This window comes from the organism of the source record quoted next, unplaced genomic scaffold, assembly GCF_019419815.1.
Source record: "Pyrus x bretschneideri cultivar Hongxiangsu unplaced genomic scaffold, Pyrus_bretschneideri_v1 Contig4, whole genome shotgun sequence".
Classification (NCBI taxonomy): domain Eukaryota; kingdom Viridiplantae; phylum Streptophyta; class Magnoliopsida; order Rosales; family Rosaceae; genus Pyrus; species Pyrus x bretschneideri.
Window position 1 is genome coordinate 2,120,351 of NW_025999723.1, and position 20,055 is coordinate 2,140,405.

The 20,055-nt window shown below is 37.2% G+C and overlaps 4 protein-coding genes and 3 non-coding genes across 7 annotated transcripts; 4 read left to right on the top strand and 3 right to left on the bottom strand.

Annotated features, from left to right (window-relative positions):
• Positions 1-1,451: 1,451 nt before the first annotated feature.
• LOC103958229 (protein DETOXIFICATION 35-like) lies at positions 1,452-5,307 on the top strand. The gene is made up of 7 exons (XM_048565479.1): positions 1,452-1,819; positions 3,245-3,870; positions 3,980-4,036; positions 4,144-4,382; positions 4,485-4,603; positions 4,721-4,807; positions 5,013-5,307. The coding sequence occupies exons 1-7, from the start codon at positions 1,556-1,558 to the stop codon at positions 5,091-5,093; spliced, it is 1,473 nt and encodes a 490-aa protein (XP_048421436.1). The 5' UTR covers positions 1,452-1,555; the 3' UTR covers positions 5,094-5,307.
• A 550-nt stretch (positions 5,308-5,857) lies between these two features.
• Positions 5,858-5,941, top strand: TRNAL-CAA. The gene has a single exon. It is a non-coding gene; the product is annotated as a tRNA-Leu (tRNA).
• Positions 5,942-6,744: 803 nt separating this feature from the next.
• LOC125468871 (rRNA 2'-O-methyltransferase fibrillarin 2-like) lies at positions 6,745-9,867 on the bottom strand. The gene is made up of 7 exons (XM_048565480.1): positions 9,714-9,867; positions 8,899-9,209; positions 8,613-8,708; positions 8,439-8,516; positions 8,173-8,349; positions 7,255-7,323; positions 6,745-7,122 (listed from the first exon to the last, which is right to left on the bottom strand). Exons 1-7 carry the CDS (start codon positions 9,727-9,729, stop codon positions 6,943-6,945), a joined length of 927 nt encoding a protein of 308 aa, XP_048421437.1. The 5' UTR covers positions 9,730-9,867; the 3' UTR covers positions 6,745-6,942.
• LOC125469020 lies at positions 7,570-7,642 on the bottom strand. Its single transcript, XR_007251342.1, has one exon. It is a non-coding gene; the product is annotated as a small nucleolar RNA snoR60 (small nucleolar RNA).
• LOC125469019 lies at positions 7,861-7,933 on the bottom strand. Its single transcript, XR_007251341.1, has one exon. It is a non-coding gene; the product is annotated as a small nucleolar RNA snoR60 (small nucleolar RNA).
• A 1,746-nt stretch (positions 9,868-11,613) lies between the features above and the next one.
• On the top strand, positions 11,614-12,700 carry LOC103958232 (WW domain-containing protein C11B10.08). The gene has a single exon (XM_048565481.1). The coding sequence runs from the start codon at positions 11,677-11,679 to the stop codon at positions 12,526-12,528; it is 852 nt and encodes a 283-aa protein (XP_048421438.1). The 5' UTR covers positions 11,614-11,676; the 3' UTR covers positions 12,529-12,700.
• A 2,509-nt stretch (positions 12,701-15,209) lies between these two features.
• On the top strand, positions 15,210-16,644 carry LOC103958233 (UPF0496 protein At3g49070). The gene is made up of 2 exons (XM_009370477.3): positions 15,210-15,435; positions 15,577-16,644. The coding sequence occupies exons 1-2, from the start codon at positions 15,387-15,389 to the stop codon at positions 16,614-16,616; spliced, it is 1,089 nt and encodes a 362-aa protein (XP_009368752.2). The 5' UTR covers positions 15,210-15,386; the 3' UTR covers positions 16,617-16,644.
• The last annotated feature ends 3,411 nt before the right edge of the window (positions 16,645-20,055 follow it).

Consider the following 20,055-nt stretch of genomic DNA (forward strand, 5'->3'; position numbering starts at 1 on the left):
AGTCTACTTTAAATTAAGAGTATTTTTTTCAAATCAACCATTCTACTTAAATGGGTAGTTTCTTTAATATAATGGAGATTTTTCACAAAATGATCAAAATAATTGATGTGAACAATTTCATACATTATTTCTATTAATTTTAAATTTCAAAAATCAAATGAGTAGTTATGTCAATCAAGAATCATTTTGACTAAAAAGCATTTTTTTTCCCTTTATAGGCGAGTAGTATTTTATGAATATATGGAGTCATGGACGTGCATTGATCGTGTCATGTATATAATTTTTCTAGAGGAGACATTCGTGGACAACGAAGCACCGATGACTTATGACATGATAAGGAGACTTGACCAAGCATTAGGTAGCTAATTAATTTGATTAAATTTCCTTTTTATTTTATGAGAAGGTGTACAATATATAATAGTATCAATAAAGAGTTGGATAGGTTCGAGCCTTGCCCTAATTGGGGTCGCAAGAGGAAATGTTGCGTGAAAGGATTTCTCAACTTGAATTTTATGTCGAAAAAAGAATAATTTTTACTTTACACACATTCTTATTAATTTTTGATGTGCTTGATGTAGATGCAAATTTTCGTCGTCTTTCTCCTTTGATGAAAATGTACTTGCAAAATAATAACACTTAAGATTAAGGCCAAAAGCCTCACGAGTCCACGATGAATAGAAGGCTTTAGCAGAAGAATCTTTGATGCCCAAATTTAGAATTATGAAAAAAATGTGTTTATGAGTTTGTGGATAGTAATTGACTTAGCTTTTTAGAGGAATAATAAGGCTATTTATAGAAGAGTGGCCGACCCTATTTGGAGAATAGTGGTCGGCCATATATGGTGTAATTGGATGAATAATTGCAAGATATTATGTGAAATAATATATTGCAATTAATCATAATTTAAATAGGAAATTTGAGAGTTACCTTTTGAATAAGGATTTGATGAGGAATGATGAGAGGGATTTGAATAAATAGCATTTTGATCACCTTTGACTCTTCCTTGATTGAGCCATTATTGTCCGTTGCATGCGCGTGGAAATTCTGATGTGCATCGAGAGTAATTTTGTGATTTTTAGCTCCACACTTGACACGTTATTTTTCAATTTATTTAAGTCACATCATTTTTAGTTAATATAACTTCAATTCTAAATTTATTTTTTAGTTATTGGATAATTGTATGTATCCTTATCTGGTAGTTATTTATTAATTTGTTGACAATAATCCAAATATCATACTTGTAATTTTGTAACGATAACAAGAAGTGAAATTCCAACGAGATTCTCTGAGAATGAGACTCTTCAAGTCTCCTTGAACTCTTTGTCACAAAGGAAGTTTGTTTTGAAAAGTCAAAAGCAAAGCAATATGAAGAGCATGCAGCTTTTAATAAGTATATAAGTAACGCAGAAACCTCAACACTTCGCATTTCCATTTTCCACTACCAAACCTAAACCAAACCAAACCAAACACCCAAAACCACCATCTTCTCCGGTAGGCAGCGACCTCCAGTTTCGTCAGGTCCGTACACGTGTCCCTGCAACAACTACAGACGCAAATGGAGACGCCATTGCTTCCCGCAGTGAACGGCGGCGAGTTCCATGACTACGAGCCGGTGAGGAACTTCAGGGATGCTCGGTCGGTGGCGTGGAATGAAACCAAGAAGCTGTGGAAGATTGCGGGGCCCATCGCCTTCACTATCATCTGCAACTTTGGCAACAACACAGCTACCACCATGTTTGTCGGCCATCTCGGAAACCTCCAGCTCTCCGCCGTTTCCATCTCTCTCTCCGTCATCTGCACCTTCTCATTCGGCTTCATGGTAATTTCCTTTCATAATTTTCAGCTTTCATTTACATTTCATTAGTTTTAAAATGCGGTATTCGATTTTAAATGATTTAATTTACGGGGAGGGACATTCAAATTCAGACGTAGGATTCCGATACGGAATCAGACTAACTCGCGTCTACATTCATTGTTTCACATTTCAAAACATGGAAGTAGCGTCTTTTTATGTGTTTAAAGCATGGTTTAAAATATTGGTGAAAATATCAATATGTAAATTTCTGAAAATATCATTAGATACATCAATATTAGTTGGTCGAAGGAAATTATGAAAATTTGTAAGGAGATGAGTGTATCAACTCATTTAGATTTAGTCGAAATTAGAGATAAATTTCTCATAAAAATTCAAAAGTTGGCAAAATTTATGTAATGAATCGGTAAATATCGGTAGATACTCATTGTTTTTCCTATATCCTTCTAATATAGATGAAATTAGATCTTTAATTTTTCACAATTTCGGGGATATTTTAAACACTTGCTTAAAGTACAGATCTTCAAAAATTTTAAAATATATATATATATATATATATATATATATTTACATTTATATTTGTATATATGTTTCTGGTTGAGATTTCTAACTTTTCGTTTTTTTTCTGTTTAATTTTACTTTGTATTTTTCTTTTACATTCTTCTGCATTGCTTTTCTTCTTTTCTTAAGTGTTAGGTACCACTGCTCAAAGTTATTATATATATATATATATATATATATACCAAATATCTATATATTTTATCGGTGTTTCTTGTTTAAATTTGGATATTTCATACTTTGTTTCACAGTTGAGAAAATCTAGGAAAAGATGAAAATTGTGTGCGTGATATTGAGATTGAGAGGAAGATACATGACACAGAACTGGATAAATCAATTTCTTTAAAAAAATCTAATTCAATGGTTTATATCTAAATAATTATAAAATCTAATGAAATTATTATTTACTATTTTAATTTAATTAAAGGGTTAATCTGTTCATTTCCCTCAAACAAGAAAAGAAAGAGGTAAAAAGTCAAAATTACGTCCTTTCTTGATTTAAATAAACAAAAGATGTAAATTAATACAATTACAAAACTTTTGGATACCATTTCAAAAAATTGAAACCTCATAGTCCATTTTGAAAATCATTTCAAACTTTAAGGGTGTAAATGTAGTTAGCCTAAATTGAATTTGCATAAAATGGTAAAAGCCCACTTTTGTTTTTTACTATTATTGTTACTGCTCTTTTGCACTTATCTTTTTCTCGAGGGACATAAACAAGAAGAGAAATGCAAAACGAAAGTAAAAATCAGTACTCTGATAAAAAGCTTCGTTATGCATCAAACGTAATTGCAAAATGTAAATATGTTGATACCGCATGATTAAATTCAACTAAAGGAGCTAATGCATATTATGTACAAAAATTTGTAGCTTGGCATGGGGAGTGCGTTAGAGACGCTTTGTGGCCAAGCCTTCGGGGCCGGACATGTTAACATGCTCGGCGTTTACATGCAAAGATCTTGGATCATTCTGTTCACCAGCTGTGTTATCCTCACGCCAATCTATATCTTCTCCGCCCCGATTTTGAAGCTTCTCGGGCAGGATGACGACGTGGCTAATCTTGCTGGAACATTCACTATATATTGCATACCGCAGTTGTTCTCCCTTGCCTTCAACTTCCCTGCCCAGAAGTTCCTTCAGGCTCAAAGCAAAGTTCTCGTGCTTGCATGGATTGGATTTATCTCGCTTCTTGTACAAATTGGATTGCTTTCTCTCTTCATTTACGTGTTCGATTGGGGTATATATGGTGCAGGCATTGCATTTGGCATCACAGGTTGGGTAATTGTGATTGCTCAAAATATTTACATAATGAAATGGTGCAAGGAAGGGTGGACAGGGTTTTCGTGGTTGGCGTTCAAAGACATATGGGCGTTTGTCCGGCTTTCACTTGAGTCCGCCTTGATGCTTTGCCTGGAGATTTGGTATATGATGACTCTTATCCTTGCTACAGGCCACCTTAGTAATGCCGTACTTTCTATTGACTCGCTCGCTATTTGGTAAGGCCATAACTCCCCCTCAGTGTTCTTACCAGTGATTTTCGTTCGTTTCGGTACTTGAATTCTGATACTTTACTCAGTTTTTTTACACGACCAATTGATGTTTCAGCTTAAATTTCAACGGTTTGGAAGCAATGTTGTTCATTGGAATCAATGCTGCTATAAGGTAAGTGCCCAAGATTCATATGTGCAATCTTGTAACGCAAGAAACAATTTGAGGCATTAGTTAAAGGTGTTCTGGACCTGATTTTAATTTGTCTCGCGCGTTTTCAGTGTTCGGGTCTCCAACGAACTTGGATTGGCACGTCCAAGAGCAGCTAAATATTCAGTCTACGTGACGGTTGGTCAGTCTCTGCTCATCGGAATCGTTTTCATGGTTGTGATCTTGATAACCAAAGACTACTTTTCTGTCCTGTACACAAACGACGAGGAATTGCAACATTCTGTTTCCAATCTAGCAATTCTTCTCGGAGTGACTATGCTTCTCAATAGCGTCCAACCAGTTATTTCGGGTAATAATCGAGTTACTTAGGATCCGTTTGATAACCATGTACGTTCTACTCCATCTCTGACCCCGTCCCCTTGTAACTTTTTGTTTTGGGTTCATGCTTCAGGTGTTGCCATCGGAGGCGGATGGCAGGGACTGGTGGCTTATGTAAACTTGGGTTGTTACTACATTATCGGGCTCCCGCTCGGTATCCTTCTTGGCTATGTAGCAAAATGGGGAGTAAAGGTAAATCATTTTGGTTTCAGTTCCACTACTAAATGATTCGATGCCTGGCTAGCTGGTTTTTTTCTTTCCTCGAATGGCTTCGACAATCATAGTCCCAAAATTTCTTCACCATTGTAGGGAATTTGGGGAGGCATGATATGCGGGACTGCTCTTCAAACCTTGCTGCTTATGATTGTACTTTACAGAACCAACTGGAACAAGGAGGTAAGTTAAATTCTCTTATAGGCATCTATATCAAGTGCTTTTGAGACTGCTTTCGGAAGGGTTTAAAAGCGCTTTCTAACAGCACTTCTCGATTGTAGAAGTGTTTTTCTAGAAAAGCACCTGAATTCTTAATAAAAAGTTTGACGTGTTTCTAATAACACTTCTTGCACAAACATTTATACTGAATCGTTACTTTTCGGGGCAGGTTGAACAAACAACGGACCGGATGAAGAAGTGGACAGGGCAAGACTACGGCGACGAGGAGATAGCTGTTGTTAGCGTATGAAATCATGTTTTCTATTGAGTGCAAAAAATCTCCTAATTAAGCTTTGCTTAGTTGTAATTTTTTGTGTTAGAATTTTCAAACTATCTACCCAGGAAATTACCTGCCAGCGGTACAGATTTTTCATTTTTTTTAACCTATGAATTGCAAATTCAAGTAGTTACTCTGAATTTCCATAAAATTTTAAGAGTTATGTTTTTCTGTCTTTCCATCGTCAATAATGTATCGAAATCGAGGTAAACAAAAGTTGGTCTAAATGTTACTGTCACTAGACAGTATTTCGAGATTGAGAGCAGGTTTTGACAAAGCGACGGACACATTACCCTACTGAAAAATCCAAAACACAATTAGAGAAATGTTTTATTGGTTCTCAGTCTATAAACCCAAGCTTCAAAAACCAATCTGACCATAAATGGAAAAGACTTACATGAAAACCATAAATGAAAAAGACTTATATGAACATATGGTAAATAAAATGAGTAAATTAGAAAGAAAAAAATACTTACATAAAAAGCACTTCGAAAACTTAATTGGACGAATTCGGCCAAAAGGATTTGTAAGAAAAATAATCTTCAGATTATCACTTGTTACGTTCTCATTGATTTTAGTCATGCTATTTTTTTGAGACTCTTCTCTCATTTAAAAATACGGAGGTTGTTTGTTTTCTACGGTTATTTAGTTGTGCCAGTCTAAAAATACTTTCGATTTAAAGAAAAAAAAAACACAATTTAAATAAATAAATTTTGTTAAGCCCAATTAGCAAGATAGTCAGGATGGCCGAGTGGTCTAAGGCGCCAGACTCAAGTTCTGGTCCTCTAACGAGGGCGTGGGTTCAAATCCCACTTCTGACATATCTTTTTCTTGTTATTTTATTTCCTTATCTTATCTTTTTTTTTTTTTTCCCTTTGTGATTGTGAGTGTAGGTTTCAAATTCTACCACTCTTCACTTTTATCAAACAAAAATAAAAGGGCTGTCGACTTACGAATATCAAAATGTAACCGTCTTAAGCTAAGTGTGCAGGAGAGTGGAATAATGAGTTAGGATTAAGATAGGTTTAGTTTCAATTTACTCTTATGTGAATTTTTTTCTCTATTATTTTTGTTTTTCGGCTTTGCGAGTGTACTTTGTTTTCCGGGCTTTGCGAGTGTACTTTGTTTTCCGGGTTTGTGAGTGTAGGTTTCTGAACTTTCTACAAGTATTACAGTGTTACAGTCTTAAGCTCATGTAGTGAATTCTAAAGTAATGAGTTATGATTATAATAATTTATGGTTTGATTTTCTCTAGTATAACTGAAAAAGGTAAAACAGCAGTAAGTACCAAGTCATGAGAAAGAATTCGTACAAAGTGAAGATAGTTTGTTGAATTCCAAATATATAACTTGGCTCGTCTTTTATCTGTTAATATCAATTTGGTTTTGAAGAGTGTGTTCTTCATCCAAAATCTTTTTGTAAAGAGTTTGTTCTTCAAGAAAGAGGATGAGAAAGCATAGCCCGTATCGTTACAAGTACGCAGCCGGAGCAACAGCCGCAGTGGGTTGATGGCGCAAAACCCCGCAGTTGCAGTTGCAATCTGCAAGCTTTGCTTTGAGATACACTCAAAGCAATATTAGGCGTCGGCGGATAGAAATTATTTCTATCCGCTTACTTACGCAGGTACGAAATAAAACCATTATATAAAAAAACAAATATGTCTACAACGTTTGAACTGTTCAGAACTACTACATCGAAAGACAAATCTAACAAGCAACCAGATAAAATACGAAGGAAGGACAGAGCCACGTTTACATTCTTAAACTTTGTAAACGAAATGTTCTTTTTCTCCTCCCCAATACAGGCAGATCATGGACAATTTCTAGGCGTTGCCAGCTTTCGACTTCTTCGGCATACGATAGCCACCAACCACGCAAGCATGGTCGCGCTCAAAAGGTTCAAGAGTGACTTGTTCTGCAGGCTTGAACTGCTCTTCCTGAAGCTTCTTGACCTCTGATTGGAACACTGCTTCCGCGGGTGATGTTGAATCAATGCAATTGGCCTGAAGACAAGATTTTATTTATAAAACAAAGAAGCATGCGGGCAAAAGGAAAATTTCCAACCGAAGTGAGAGGTATTTCCCCAGCCAAAGGTTTCATGTTTTATACGGTCCAGCAAAATTCTAGAAACAAACCTTGATTGAGATAACAAAGTGCCCTCCTGCTTTCAGAAAATATGATGCATTCAATGCAACAATCCTAGCCTGCATTATATATTTAGACCGAGTGAACATAATTCAGAAGCAACTAACATTTGAAGGCTAAGTACTGCCATGCCTTCAAGGACTTCCGCCAAATACACCAACACCGTCAGAAACATTGGTGATAAGGGTCCAAGCAACACCAGAGAATGAAAAAGTAGGGGAGAAAAGGGCTGGCGAGGTGACGTGAGGTGAAATCATTAGGAAAAAAATATACTAAAACTACAAAATCAAATATTGAAGTATAGGAGCATCAGAAACTCGGTCTTTGCATCACCCATAATTGTCTTGAAGGGGAATCCGAGTTGTTCGTCACATGCTCAATATATTGCAAAGGATAAAACTTTTAAAAATACAATTACGAAAAAACACACAACAGGCAAAAGAAGGAAACAAACCAAATTATGTAAGTTTTATGAAAACAAAAAATCAGAACGAGTAGAAAAAAAGATGTTAGAACTTGCAGGAATGACAAAGCATAAACATACCAACAAAATTTATGGAGAAAAAGAAATGCAGAGTGTGATGCAGAACAAAGTACGCATCAGAAACTCGAGTTCACATCATCCATGATGTCGTGAAGGGGAATCCGAGTATATCTCATCATATGCGAAAAAAAATATGAGAAGTTAACAAAAATAAACACCAATAGTTTGCGATTTTCAATTAACACAAAATTTCAAGCTCAGCTAATTGCAAAATTCTATAGCAAAACAGGTCAGGTTAACTAGTTAATCTTTAAATGTAAAAACAAATCCCTTTGAAAATCCTTGATCTTTCATAACCCATAAGAAAAAGACTCGAAAAATGAGGTTCTTTTACTAGCAAAAACATGAATTGCTAAAAACAAACCTGATCAGGTTGTGCAACATCAGAGAATATCACATCAACCATGCCAACAAGCATCCGATATTTAGCTGGATATCTGGCATCTTCAATAATGGGTATGACATTTGTGCGCTTCTTAGCCATATTTACCAAGTCTCTGCCACTTCTATGAGAGAACTCAACTGCATAGACAACTCCAGTCTACAAAAAACAATAGGTAATTCTAAGAAGCTATTCTCGGAGAAGAAATACAAAGAGCTTGAAGAAACTGAATCAGAAAGAACACTTACAGGGCCAACAATGTCAGACACATGAGAGACTGTAGTTCCAGAAGCAGCCCCGAGGTAGAGAACTTTAGCACCAGGTTTCTACATTAAACAGACGGTTATAAAATATTTAAAAACGATTATGGACTGACGATGAACATCAAACAAAATGCAAGAATACATGAAATCAAGACTTACAATCCATATATTATCAACACCACCAAGAATGGCTGCAGCCAACTTGGAACGGAAAGGGTTCCAAATCCTATACTCAACTTTTGTTCCATCCTCATTCTGAATGAAAGAAAATGCACTTTTAAGGTAACTATCGATTACATTCACATACCACAAAAATAAAGAACAAGCAATTAGTCTAGATACTTCAATTAAACAGATAATTTTGCAAGAACAAAACACTTAAATCTTGGTTTATTCGGATTCAAAGCAGATATTTTAATAAAATTAGCAAATGATTGAAACCCACCTGAACAGAAATCCTCTTCTCATTGTAGACAGCTTCACCAGGAACAAGATTCTTGGTAACAAGAGCATCTTCTTTACCCTTACCAATGAAAACACCTTCATGTCTGTGAGGCTCAACCACCACTTTGTTACCACCCTTCATTCCTCCTCTCCCACGGCCTCTTCCGCGATCACCACGTCCGCGATCACTACGCCCACGGGATTTAAAGCCACTACCACCTCTGTCAAAACCTCTACCACCACCAGACCTACCTCCACTTCTTCCACCTCTGTCACCCCTACCGCCCCTGAATCCACCACTACCACCACGACCTGAACAAAACCTAAAAAACTTATAAGGACTTCTGCCAAATCTTGTAACAATCTTAAACACTAAAAGTAAAAACAATAAAAAGTACCCATAAAATCGACACAGAAGGGTAAACAGCTGAAATTTTTATCGACTTGGTCGAAACCAAAGTACCCAAACACAAAAATCAACACACTTTGCAGCATACATAGAATAAAACAAACCAAATTACATTGACTTCTGCTAAAACATCTAAACAATAACAACCTTAAACACAAAGTAAATCCAACACAGAAACTGCGGATAAAAACGAAGGGAAATAGTAAAGAACTGAAATTTCATGTGATTTTGTCGAAAACAAATTAACCCAAGAACAAAAATCGACAATATTTTCAGCAGGAACAGAAGAAAAAGAAATCAAAACATCCAGATACCAGAAAACCCAAATAAAAATGCATATTTTCATACAATTTACAAAGAAACAGACGATGATTACAAAGAGGGGTAAGCTTATTTTTCTCAATTACCTCGAGGAGGAGCCATCGCTGCGAGAGTAGAGAGAGCTCAGGGGTACCCCGCGTTGCTAGGGTTTATCTGCGAGAGTGAGAGGCGAAGTGGGTTTACGAGGGAGGCTGCAGGCACTTTATAATGTTTGCGTTTTAGGATTTAGGGTTTTGATGTTGGTAATTACTGTGCGGTAATTATAACATGGGCCAAACAACTTTTCCATATTCTGATTTGACTTAATCTATCTCCGTCGGGTGGGCCGAATACTATCTTTGAACTGAGCAAAGATGGTGCCTAATTAAACCGAACATCTGGAAGGCCATCTGAGTCTAATGTGAAGTTTTGAACCATCTCGAGATTCTCGACGTAAGGCCATCTTCAATACAAAGGGCTAAAATTTTATTTTTAGCCGTATTTTTAACTATTCATATATATATGTATGAGGTTGGGTAGTTTTTTTATCCAACGGTAAGGACCTATAATTTCCAAACCATCCCAACCCCCCCCCCCCCAAAACCCCGGTCCCACACTTTATAATTTGTTAAACATTTATATTTCGTTGATTTTTTTTTTTTTGGGGCCAATACTTGTTTTATTTTTTACAAATATTTTGATGTAAAAAAAAAAAATTATGATCTGAAAAAAAAAATTGTTGAGAAAATTGAATTTTCTAATGGATTAATGAACAAATGGATATGTATTTATAGATTTTTGGAGAAGTTTAATAATTTTTTTTATTAGATTTATACTTGATTCATGGGATATTTTTTTATTATCGTTAAAATTAATTAAATTGAATTTGAGTCGTTGAATTTAAAACGGATTTATCTGGGCGCTGGATTTAAACTTGAGTTGTGAGAAAAATTGAATTTGAACCACTGGATTTGAACTGCGGGTGCATCTAGGTCGTAGGTAAAGTGCCTGCTATGTGCTCACCCGTAGAGGATTCCTTTGCCAACTTGATGCTGTTGCGTGGGGCCTGCGTGGCCTGGTTTCACAAGATGGAGCATTGTTGCTGGGAGCCCTCTTTTGAGACTTGGATCCTCTTCTGAGCCCAAGCAGACAATCCTTCTGACAAAATAACTTGGATCGTTGGATGAAAATCCAACAGCTATAAACAGGGATTTTTTTTAAAGTTATAATAATTATAGCCGTTGGATTTTCATCCAACGATCCAAGTCCTTTGGTCAGGAGGATCATCTTCTTGGGCTCAGGAGAGGATCCAAGTCCTCTATTTTGACCTCATTATTGCTGGCTCATTGTGAGACTTAGCCCATTCGCCCACCTCCTTAAAATAGATAATATCATTTGTTAAAAGAAATACATACCTTTGAGATGATTATTGGACCCAAAAATTTTGAGTTTTTTTTTTTTTCCCACCCTCCAAATGGAGGACAACTTAAGACATCCAATCTAATCTAGGGAGAAATTTTTTATAGTGACGGGAATACAGGTGGTACATCATGTAAGTGGTGAGAAATTTCATTTTTTAAGTTATTAACTTTTTAACATACATATCCCACCATTTATATAGTAACATATGGTATACCACTTCTTATGCCGGTCACATTGAAAAATATATCCGAGGAGTTGAGATCTGCCGTGCCAAAACTCCCTCCTCCGCCTGCAATTTGGTGTTCACACTTGTCCCATATCCAACCTCGGTCCTTTCAAGCAAAGGCATTTAATTAGAGCATCCAAACAGCACTGCCTCAGATACTCCCGCCAAAAGTTGGCATTTTCCTCCCTCACATATGCTTAGTCCCTTATATTCTTCCCCGGATATATACTTAATCTATCCTTATTTTTTCTTTTACTGAAATACCCTCCCACCAAACACTCTGATTACCATTATCAAGGGCAGAACGGTACTCTCGCTTCTCAAATACTCTCCCCCCCTTCCACCTATATATAACACCCGCCCATATTTCCCCATACGCAACCCACAAAACACTCAGAAAACCACTCGATCATCACCGACCAATGGCGTCCGGTCACGAAGTTCAAGTGAAGCTGACCTCCGCCCACGACCTTAAGAACGTGAACTGGCGAAACGGGGGCGTCAAGCCCTACGCCGTCGTTTGGGTGGACCCCAAGAGAAAATGCTCCAGCCGCGTCGACGAGGAGGGCGACACGTCACCCTACTGGGACGAGACCCTCACCATCCCCTTACCCGGCCCCGTCGACGGCGACACCACTCTCCACATCGACATCGTCCACGCCGGATCCGACCGGGACACCAAGCCCCTGATCGGGTCGGCCCGGCTCAAACTCCGCGAGGTCCTCGATGACGTGGGCTTCGACGAGCGCGCCAGCCGCACTCTCCATCTCAAGCGACCATCCGGTAGGCCCCACGGGAAGGTTGACGTTAAGGTTACTATTAGGAAGCCACGCCCTCGTGTAGCGGATCCCTACTACGCGCCGCCTTACGGTGTCCCGCCGCCAGCTGGCTCGCGGGATTTGCCGGCTCCTCCTCCGACTTACGGGGTACCATACGGCGCACCTGCTCCTCCGGCGCCGTACAATCCTTACTACGCAGCTGCTCCGCCGTCTGATTACCCATATAACGGGTACAATGCTGATCCGCCGCCGTACGGTCAGCCGGCTCCTTACGGTCAGACCGGACAGGGGAGTTACGGGCAGGGATCGTACGGACAGGAAGAGAAGAAGAAGAGCAAGTTTGGGGGGATGGGGACAGGAGTGGCGGTGGGAGCGGTGGCTGGGGTGCTGGGTGGGCTGGCATTGGCGGAGGGTTTTGAATACATGGAGGACAAAATTGCAGATGACGCTGCTGAGAAAGTGGAGGATGATCAGTACGACGACGATGACTACTAGGCTGTTCCGTTGTTTTCCGATGTTTCGAGAGACTGAAGTTTCCGATATCCAGTTGTTAGTCGTAGCGTGGCTAGCAGGCGATGCTTTTTAATTAATTTGTATTTTATTTTGCTTTTTATTTTTGTTTTTGCATTGAGAAAAATGAAAGGAATCATATTATTGGGCGATTGAATTGAAATTTATGATATCGAATGGGACATGATGGTAATCCAAGTCGAAAATGCGTACGTTACTAACAAAGTGCGTGCGACACGTTAAGCCAACAAAAAGGGATTTGGGTCTCATCTTATTTATTTATCGTGCGGACAGAAATCATGCGGACAGAAATCATTTGATTTTATTTAAAATTAAATACAAATAGTATCTGACGAAAATTGGTCTCACAATGTACAATAAACAATTAAAATGTGAGAATTCCTAAAATCCTCACAAAGTAAATCCGGAGAAGATCTTCTTAGAGCCAAAAGCGTCAGGATAATTGTGCGTTTTTTCATAAGCGTGTTATAGGATGAGTTGAGAATATGGTGCGATGCGCATGCGGCATAAAGAAAAAGAATGGTATCAAGTCTAGGATGGGAATCAAACCGACTCAACCAACCTTTTCGAATTATATTGATCAATTTGGTTTGATTTCGATCGAGGAAAAAGTCATATAATTTAAAATTTGAACTGAATTGTCTTATATTTGGTTTGGTTCGTTTTTGATAATTTTAAAACTGATCAAAATTAAACCAAACCGATCATATATATTTTATTTTTAAATTTATTTATTTTACACATGTCAACCTATTTTAGATTATTAGACTATTCTCATAAGTAAGGGGTCAGTTTGTAAAGTCTGATTGTGTTCTTAATATAGCGGGACACGTTACTTTGCGAGAGTGTAAAAATTATTACTTACGTGAACCACACTGTTCCGATACATTCTCTAATAGATGTTTACTAATTATGCATAGGGTTCACTTTTATTAAAAAAAACGGATTTGGATCTCATCCGGATTCAAATTGTGAAATCTTAGGGATTCTCACAGAAATCATTTGATTTTATTTAAAATTAAAGACAAATAGTATCTGACGAAAAATGATCGCACGATGTACGATGAACGATTAAAATGTGAGAATCTCTAATATTCTCACAAAGTGAATCCAGATAAGATCTTCTTGGAGCCAAAAGCGTCAAGATATTTGTGCGTTTTTTCACAAGCGTGTGAGAAGCGTGTTATAGGATGAGTTGAGAGCGTCAGAATATGGTGCGATGCGCATGCGGCATAAAGAAAAAGAATGGTATCAAGTCTAGGATGGGCATCAAACGGACTCAACCAACCTATTCGAATTATATTGGTCAATTTGGTTTCATTTTGATCAAGGAAAAAGTCATATAATTCAAAAATTGAACTGAATTGTCTTATATTTGGTTTGGTTCGTTTTTGATAATTTTAAAACTGATCAAAATTAAACCGAACCAATCATATATATTTTATTTTTAAATTTATTTATTTTACACATGTCAACCTATTTTAGATTATTAGACTATTCTCATAAGTAAGGGGTCAGTTTGTAAAGTCTAATTGTGTTCTTAATATAGCGGGACACGTTACTTTGCGAGAGTGTAAAAATTATTACTTACGCAAACCACACTGTTCCGATACATTCTCTAATAGATGTTTACTAATTATGCATAGGGTTCACTTTTATTAAAAAAAAACATAAAATTGGTTTTGTGCGTCGTAATAGTATTAGAAATACATGGTGTTTTATCTAGGCATGTCTTATAAGCCCATTCTGTTTGACGTACACTCAACATGCTGACCTTAGGGCATCAGATTGGCATCTATTCAGGGCAGTCGATGTAGGATGTGGAATTTCCTTCTTTCTTTCTTTTTTCTATTTTTTATACAATATGAAATTCCTTTTTAAAATATAAAAAAACAATATACCAATATTTGGCCTCCCTTCTCCATCACCTATGAATATGATTGGTCCACCATGGTGTCAGATTTAGCTCTTAATCTATTGTTAGATTGTCAATGACGGAATACATCTCAAGTACGTATTTGCCCCGTTGATAGAAAACTAAAAACTCACGTAATGCCAAATAATTTGAAGAAAGATTGGAAGAAAATTCTACATAGTCTAGGACGAAGGCAGCTAAGGTCCAGTGGGGCAGCTGCCCCAATTGAAGCTTTGTGCATAGGAAAAAAAATCATGATGGTTACAGAACTTGAATTTATCGTATTTAAGTACTTTAAGTGATTAGTTGAAAGTTCAAATAATATGTATAATAAGCTATCATTATGAAAAAATGTCGACAATTTGGCTTGATAAAAATTGAGAATAACAAGAAAAGTAATGAAATTATAGAAGAAATTCTACCATTAGGAATTTTGTTTTCTCAAGTATAATTGAAGGTTAAAGTCGTCCCAACCAAAGAAAATTTATAGTTGCGTTGCTGATTGTTGTAACATAATTTTAAGTAAGGATTGGAAGAAAATTCTACACGTTGTTGTCCTTGCTAAGCTTCTAAACAATTCTTATGAGCCTTCACGTGCACTGCAAGGGCCGGATTGAAATTCTACACGCCCTTATCACCCTTTGTTTCTTACAAGCAAGACCAAACCCCAAATATAAAATCCCCCTCCTTTCTCTCTTCCCTTTCCTTCATATCATTTTCCACTGCTGCTTACAAATTACAATCCCTGCATTCACAGCTTCATCCTTTCAATCTTTCAGACAAGCATTACTGGGAAGCTTTGTCCGAAGACAGGACTTTGAGTGCAAAGATAAATTATATTGATCAGTTGAGTTACAAGCTCGTTACGTACTTTACATCATTCAATTTCACAATCTGACGAGGCGGAATGGGTAAAAGAATGAGTACATGCATCCGAAAATTTATTCCATTTACCGGTAATCATCTTAAGAATTGTTATTAGCACCTTAAACACAATTACCATTTTGAAGTTCTTACAACAACGTTGGATTTGTAATCTAGTCACAATGAGTATTGGGTTGGGCTGAATTTCTGATATAACTACTATTTTGATGCAGGATCTAGGCCCACTACATCAACTGCTTCAATGGGAGTGGATGTTACAGAAGAATATGCTAATGCTTTCCGCACCGAATCATACCTCGACTTTTGGACACGTGTCGTTGCATTATCCAATAGTGAATCCACTAAACCGGCGTGCAAGTCGATGGAGTCGACTACCGCAGCTCGGCTCCCATCCTATCGGCTCTTCGCGGAGCATCTATTGGATCCGGATCAACCCATGGTTACTCGGATCTTATCGTTGATTTGCAACCACCCGATCAACCACGTACTTTTATCTGACTATTTCACTCAAACCGCCGATGCTTCCATCCTATGTGGCCTCCTACTAAATGACATCAATCGTACACGTGTCAAATATCAGTCCATCAAATCCACCTTACAATCCTTAAATGACCATTCTACCCCTAAAACACTAACTCGTCTAACCAGATTCACCCCGATTTTATCTCTAATTCGCATCCAAGCCACTCAAGTCGGATGCTCTAACTTGCTGAAACGACTTGAGTCAACTCGTGACAAGGCTCGAGCCAAGCTCCGACTCGTAAAAAAGCTTCGAGCCGGCTCAACCATTTTCTTAGTCGCGTTAACGGCTTCGTTGAGCGTAATAGTTGTCACGCATGCTATTGCGCTAGTTGTGGCAATGCCGGCTTTTCTAGCAGCTTCGTTTGACTTGGCTTCGCCGAAAAGGCTGATTAAGATGACATCTCAGCTCGACGCCGCCACGAAAGGAACTTACATACTAAACAGGGATTTGGAGACCGTGAGCCGACTCGTGGCTCGGCTAAACGATGAGCTTGAGCACATGCGTCGCATGGTCAAGTTTTGGGTGGAGCGTGGGGAGGAGGATTGGAGCCAAGCCGGAGGAGAACTGGCGCGCCAGCTGAAGAAAAATGACTGTAGCTTTAGGCAGCAGCTTGATGAGCTAGAGGAGCATTTGTATTTGTGTTTCATGACCATTAACAGGGCTAGAAATCTTGTTGTGAAGGAGATTCTGGATCCGGGTCAAATCATTCTGACCCATGATACATTATGAAAATAAAAACTCAATAATTGTTTTGTTTCTCTAGTTTATTTTGTTTTAAGTTTTTTAGCAAAAATGGTTTCGATTGGCATAACTTTTCATTTTGGTTCATAAGATTTGAAATCGATAGAAGTGATTCTTAAGTTTGTCTACCGTCAATTATTTTGTTCATTCCGTGAAAAATCTTTGTTAACTAAGGACCAAAATGACAAATATACCCTCAATTTTTGTCAAATTATTTTGCCCAATTGTTTATTAAATTGAGGGTCTTTGTCATTTAGGTCTATTTAAATTTAACAGAGATTTTCACGTAATAATTAAAATGATTGACATTGGACAAACTCATGGACCACTTCTATCGATTTCAAATATCAAAAATCAAAGTAAAGAGTTATCAGATACCATTTTGGCTAAAATGCCCCATCAATGTGGATTATAGGGTACATCGGTGTTCGTAAATCATATGAATTATGTTTTTTGTGGAAGAATTTGTCATACATGTGACATAAAATGAGGAAAATAAATTTGTAATTTAAAGACAAAAATTTGTCAAAATATTTTACATTGACAATGATGGTTTCGATATAGTTGGAAATATCGACACCTTAATTTGCTCGCAACTTCAGTGCATCGCGAAATTATTGTCCTTGACTCGGTGTCATGTGTAGTCATTTTCAAGTTTGAAGACCATTAGAAACCAATAAATGTTGGCATCAAAATACATGCAGTGTTAAGTAGAGAGATTCCGTTGTACATTCGGGAATATAACTCGTTCTCTTGATTGCTTCCGTCGTATAATTGATAATCATGTAACAAAAGAGATATACCGATTTCGAGTGGCCATAAAATGACCCCTTTTTTCATTATGGTACGTTTATGTTCCTCTTGAAATAGAGTGGGCTGGACTGGCTGGCGGTCATTGAATGCCAACTAACACCACCCTCCTCCCTAACATAAATTCCCGGCACATGTCTTCATCAACGTGATTTCTGCGTGTGAAGAAATTTTCCAGAAATATAAATAAAAATATTAATCATCTTATTGAAATTTCATTGGGATTTGGGATCGCTTCAGACTCTGATTTAATTATAATGCACAGGGTAAATGAAGACTTTGACCTAGCTACTGGTTCCATTTGACTGAGTGTAAACCCGCTGCACTCATTTTGTGTATGATTTCTTTGTGATTTTTGTTATTTATTAACCAGTGTTAATAAACTTACATGTCATTACATCACTTGATATATATTTACAGCGTGCCTATCTCACTCCTCACTTTAATCATACAAGAAGTAAAACCCGGTGCAAGGTGCATTCTCCTCCTACCCGAGCAAAAAAAAATCCACTATCCACCCAACTTAGTTAATAACTTGGTTAATTTGTCACAATTCATTAATAATTAGTCACACAACTATAATAACTAGCAGAAAATTTTCAACCTATGGGAATTTGACCCGATACACTAAGTTTAATAATACGATTAATTAGAAATTTTCGGTAAGATTTTTATTGATACTCACTTTATATACCTTGTCATTTTTTATACGTGTTCTTCTTTCATTAATCAATAAATATCGTACGTTTCTTGAAAAATAATACAATCAATTATATTTTTTTTTGTTTTGTTTCCAACAAAGTGAGTGTCCCGACACACTAAAAAAACTCCCCAAAAGTACGCTACACTAGTTACGGCTCTAAGACCATCTCCAATGGTGACCTAAAATATAAAATTATTTAGCCCAAAAAATTTAGGTTTTAGCCCAAAAACAGTTTTTCTACTCCAACCCTACTAGCCTAAAATTTTAGCCCCAGATTATCAAAGAATGAATTAAGGCTAATTTTTTTCTAAATTAATTTTATAAACATTTTAACCTAAAAATATTTAAATTCCGATAAATTTTGAAAAATCATTAAATCAATACATGAAAATCATGATAAACCACATAAACTCAAAAAAAAAAAAAAAGACAATTAATAGACCACATAAACTTAATACAATCGAAAACTCATAGACTACATACACTTAATAATGATATCCACCATCTTGACTTGGTGATGGACTTGGGTGATAGTCTTGAGATGAATCATCATCTTGAAATATCCTTGTGGCATTCCTTCGTAAAATTTCCTTTTGCTTACCACGTAAGTATTTCTTCCTCTCTGGAGTGTATTTGTCGAGGTCCTCCATGATCAAATTAGTTTCATACCTTTCTTGCTCCCTATCCCCTTCTTCCTTCATGGCCAAAAACATTTGGACCGATTCTTCTTGCCGATAACACTGGTTTTCGTTCATTCTTGCCATTTCGCCAGCAAATTGTGCACATATCGGATCTTGGGACTTCCCTTTTCTCTTTGCTTCCTTTTGCTTATCTCTATCGAGGGGCCTTGGAAAAGAAGAAGTTGGGCTCATTTGGTCAACACCTTCATTGTCGGCAAAATTCACACCTTCATTGAGATCATTTGGGGGTGGGGCTTCATTATGAAATAATCTTCCACATTGTTGATTCACATCGGTTCCCCATCTCGGACAATCCTTGATGATGTTCCAAGCATGATGCAACTTAAAAACTTGATTTTTTGGTGTAGTTCTTGTCTTGTAAATTGTCATTACTTTGTCACCCTATGCAATAAATACATAAAAACAATTAGTTGCAAAATACTATTATGTATTATGTACATGACAACTAAAATATCAACAAAGAAACTCACAATTTCTGAGGCGCCCCTTCCACTAGGCATGTCAACCATGGTTCTCTCCAAGCTTCCCTTCCACAAAGTGCACACTTTGTTGATAATCTTCCACCGATCATAAACACCACCAACTTCCCTTCGACCGGCGTTGGAATTTTCATGGAACTTATCAACGATTTTACCCCACAAAACCTTTCTATTTTGATTGGTGCCGACGGCACCATCTTCGCTAACCGAAATCCATGCCAAACATAAAGCAATATCTTAGTCAAATGTCCAATTACGACCTCTAACATGCTCTTTTGCCATCTTGAAAATTCTGGAAATGAGAAGAAATGGTATAAAGAAAAATTGGAAGAATTGTAGGAGAAAAGTGAGTTTTGTGTGGATGTTTGAACAAATACATAGGTATTTATAGAATTTTTGGTTGAATTGTAAGTTAAATATTTTTTAAAATTATTCTAGCCGTTGGATTTAAATTTGGACCATTAGATCTTTTTTTTACCGTTATATTTAAATATATTCAATCTAAGCCGTTGGATTCAATAAATACATAAATATAAAACTAAAAAAAAAAAAAAATTTGAACCTGGACTGTTGGATTAACCAACGGCCCATTTTGTGACATCCCGTCCCGGGATTATTAACACGTACGCGTGGAATTACAATTTTGCCCCTAGTGTGTTTTTCGTCACGTTGTGGGGTTGTTTTGTGTGTTGTGGCATGTGTTGGGCCACACACACACCTGCACACTCTCTGCC

Coding starts and splice junctions, on each gene's coding strand:
- LOC103958229 (XM_048565479.1), top strand. CDS start 1,556: ATGGAGACGCCATTGCTTCCCGCAGTGAACGGCGGCGAGTTCCATGAC. Junction 3,871..3,979: donor ATTGACTCGCTCGCTATTTG/GTAAGGCCATAA, acceptor TTGATGTTTCAG/CTTAAATTTCAACGGTTTGG. Junction 4,037..4,143: donor GGAATCAATGCTGCTATAAG/GTAAGTGCCCAA, acceptor GCGCGTTTTCAG/TGTTCGGGTCTCCAACGAAC.
- LOC125468871 (XM_048565480.1), bottom strand. Junction 8,517..8,612: donor GTGTTGATAATATATGGATT/GTAAGTCTTGAT, acceptor TGTTTAATGTAG/AAACCTGGTGCTAAAGTTCT. Junction 7,324..8,172: donor ATGTTGCACAACCTGATCAG/GTTTGTTTTTAG, acceptor TATATAATGCAG/GCTAGGATTGTTGCATTGAA.
- LOC103958232 (XM_048565481.1), top strand. CDS start 11,677: ATGGCGTCCGGTCACGAAGTTCAAGTGAAGCTGACCTCCGCCCACGAC.
- LOC103958233 (XM_009370477.3), top strand. CDS start 15,387: ATGGGTAAAAGAATGAGTACATGCATCCGAAAATTTATTCCATTTACC. Junction 15,436..15,576: donor AAAATTTATTCCATTTACCG/GTAATCATCTTA, acceptor ATTTTGATGCAG/GATCTAGGCCCACTACATCA.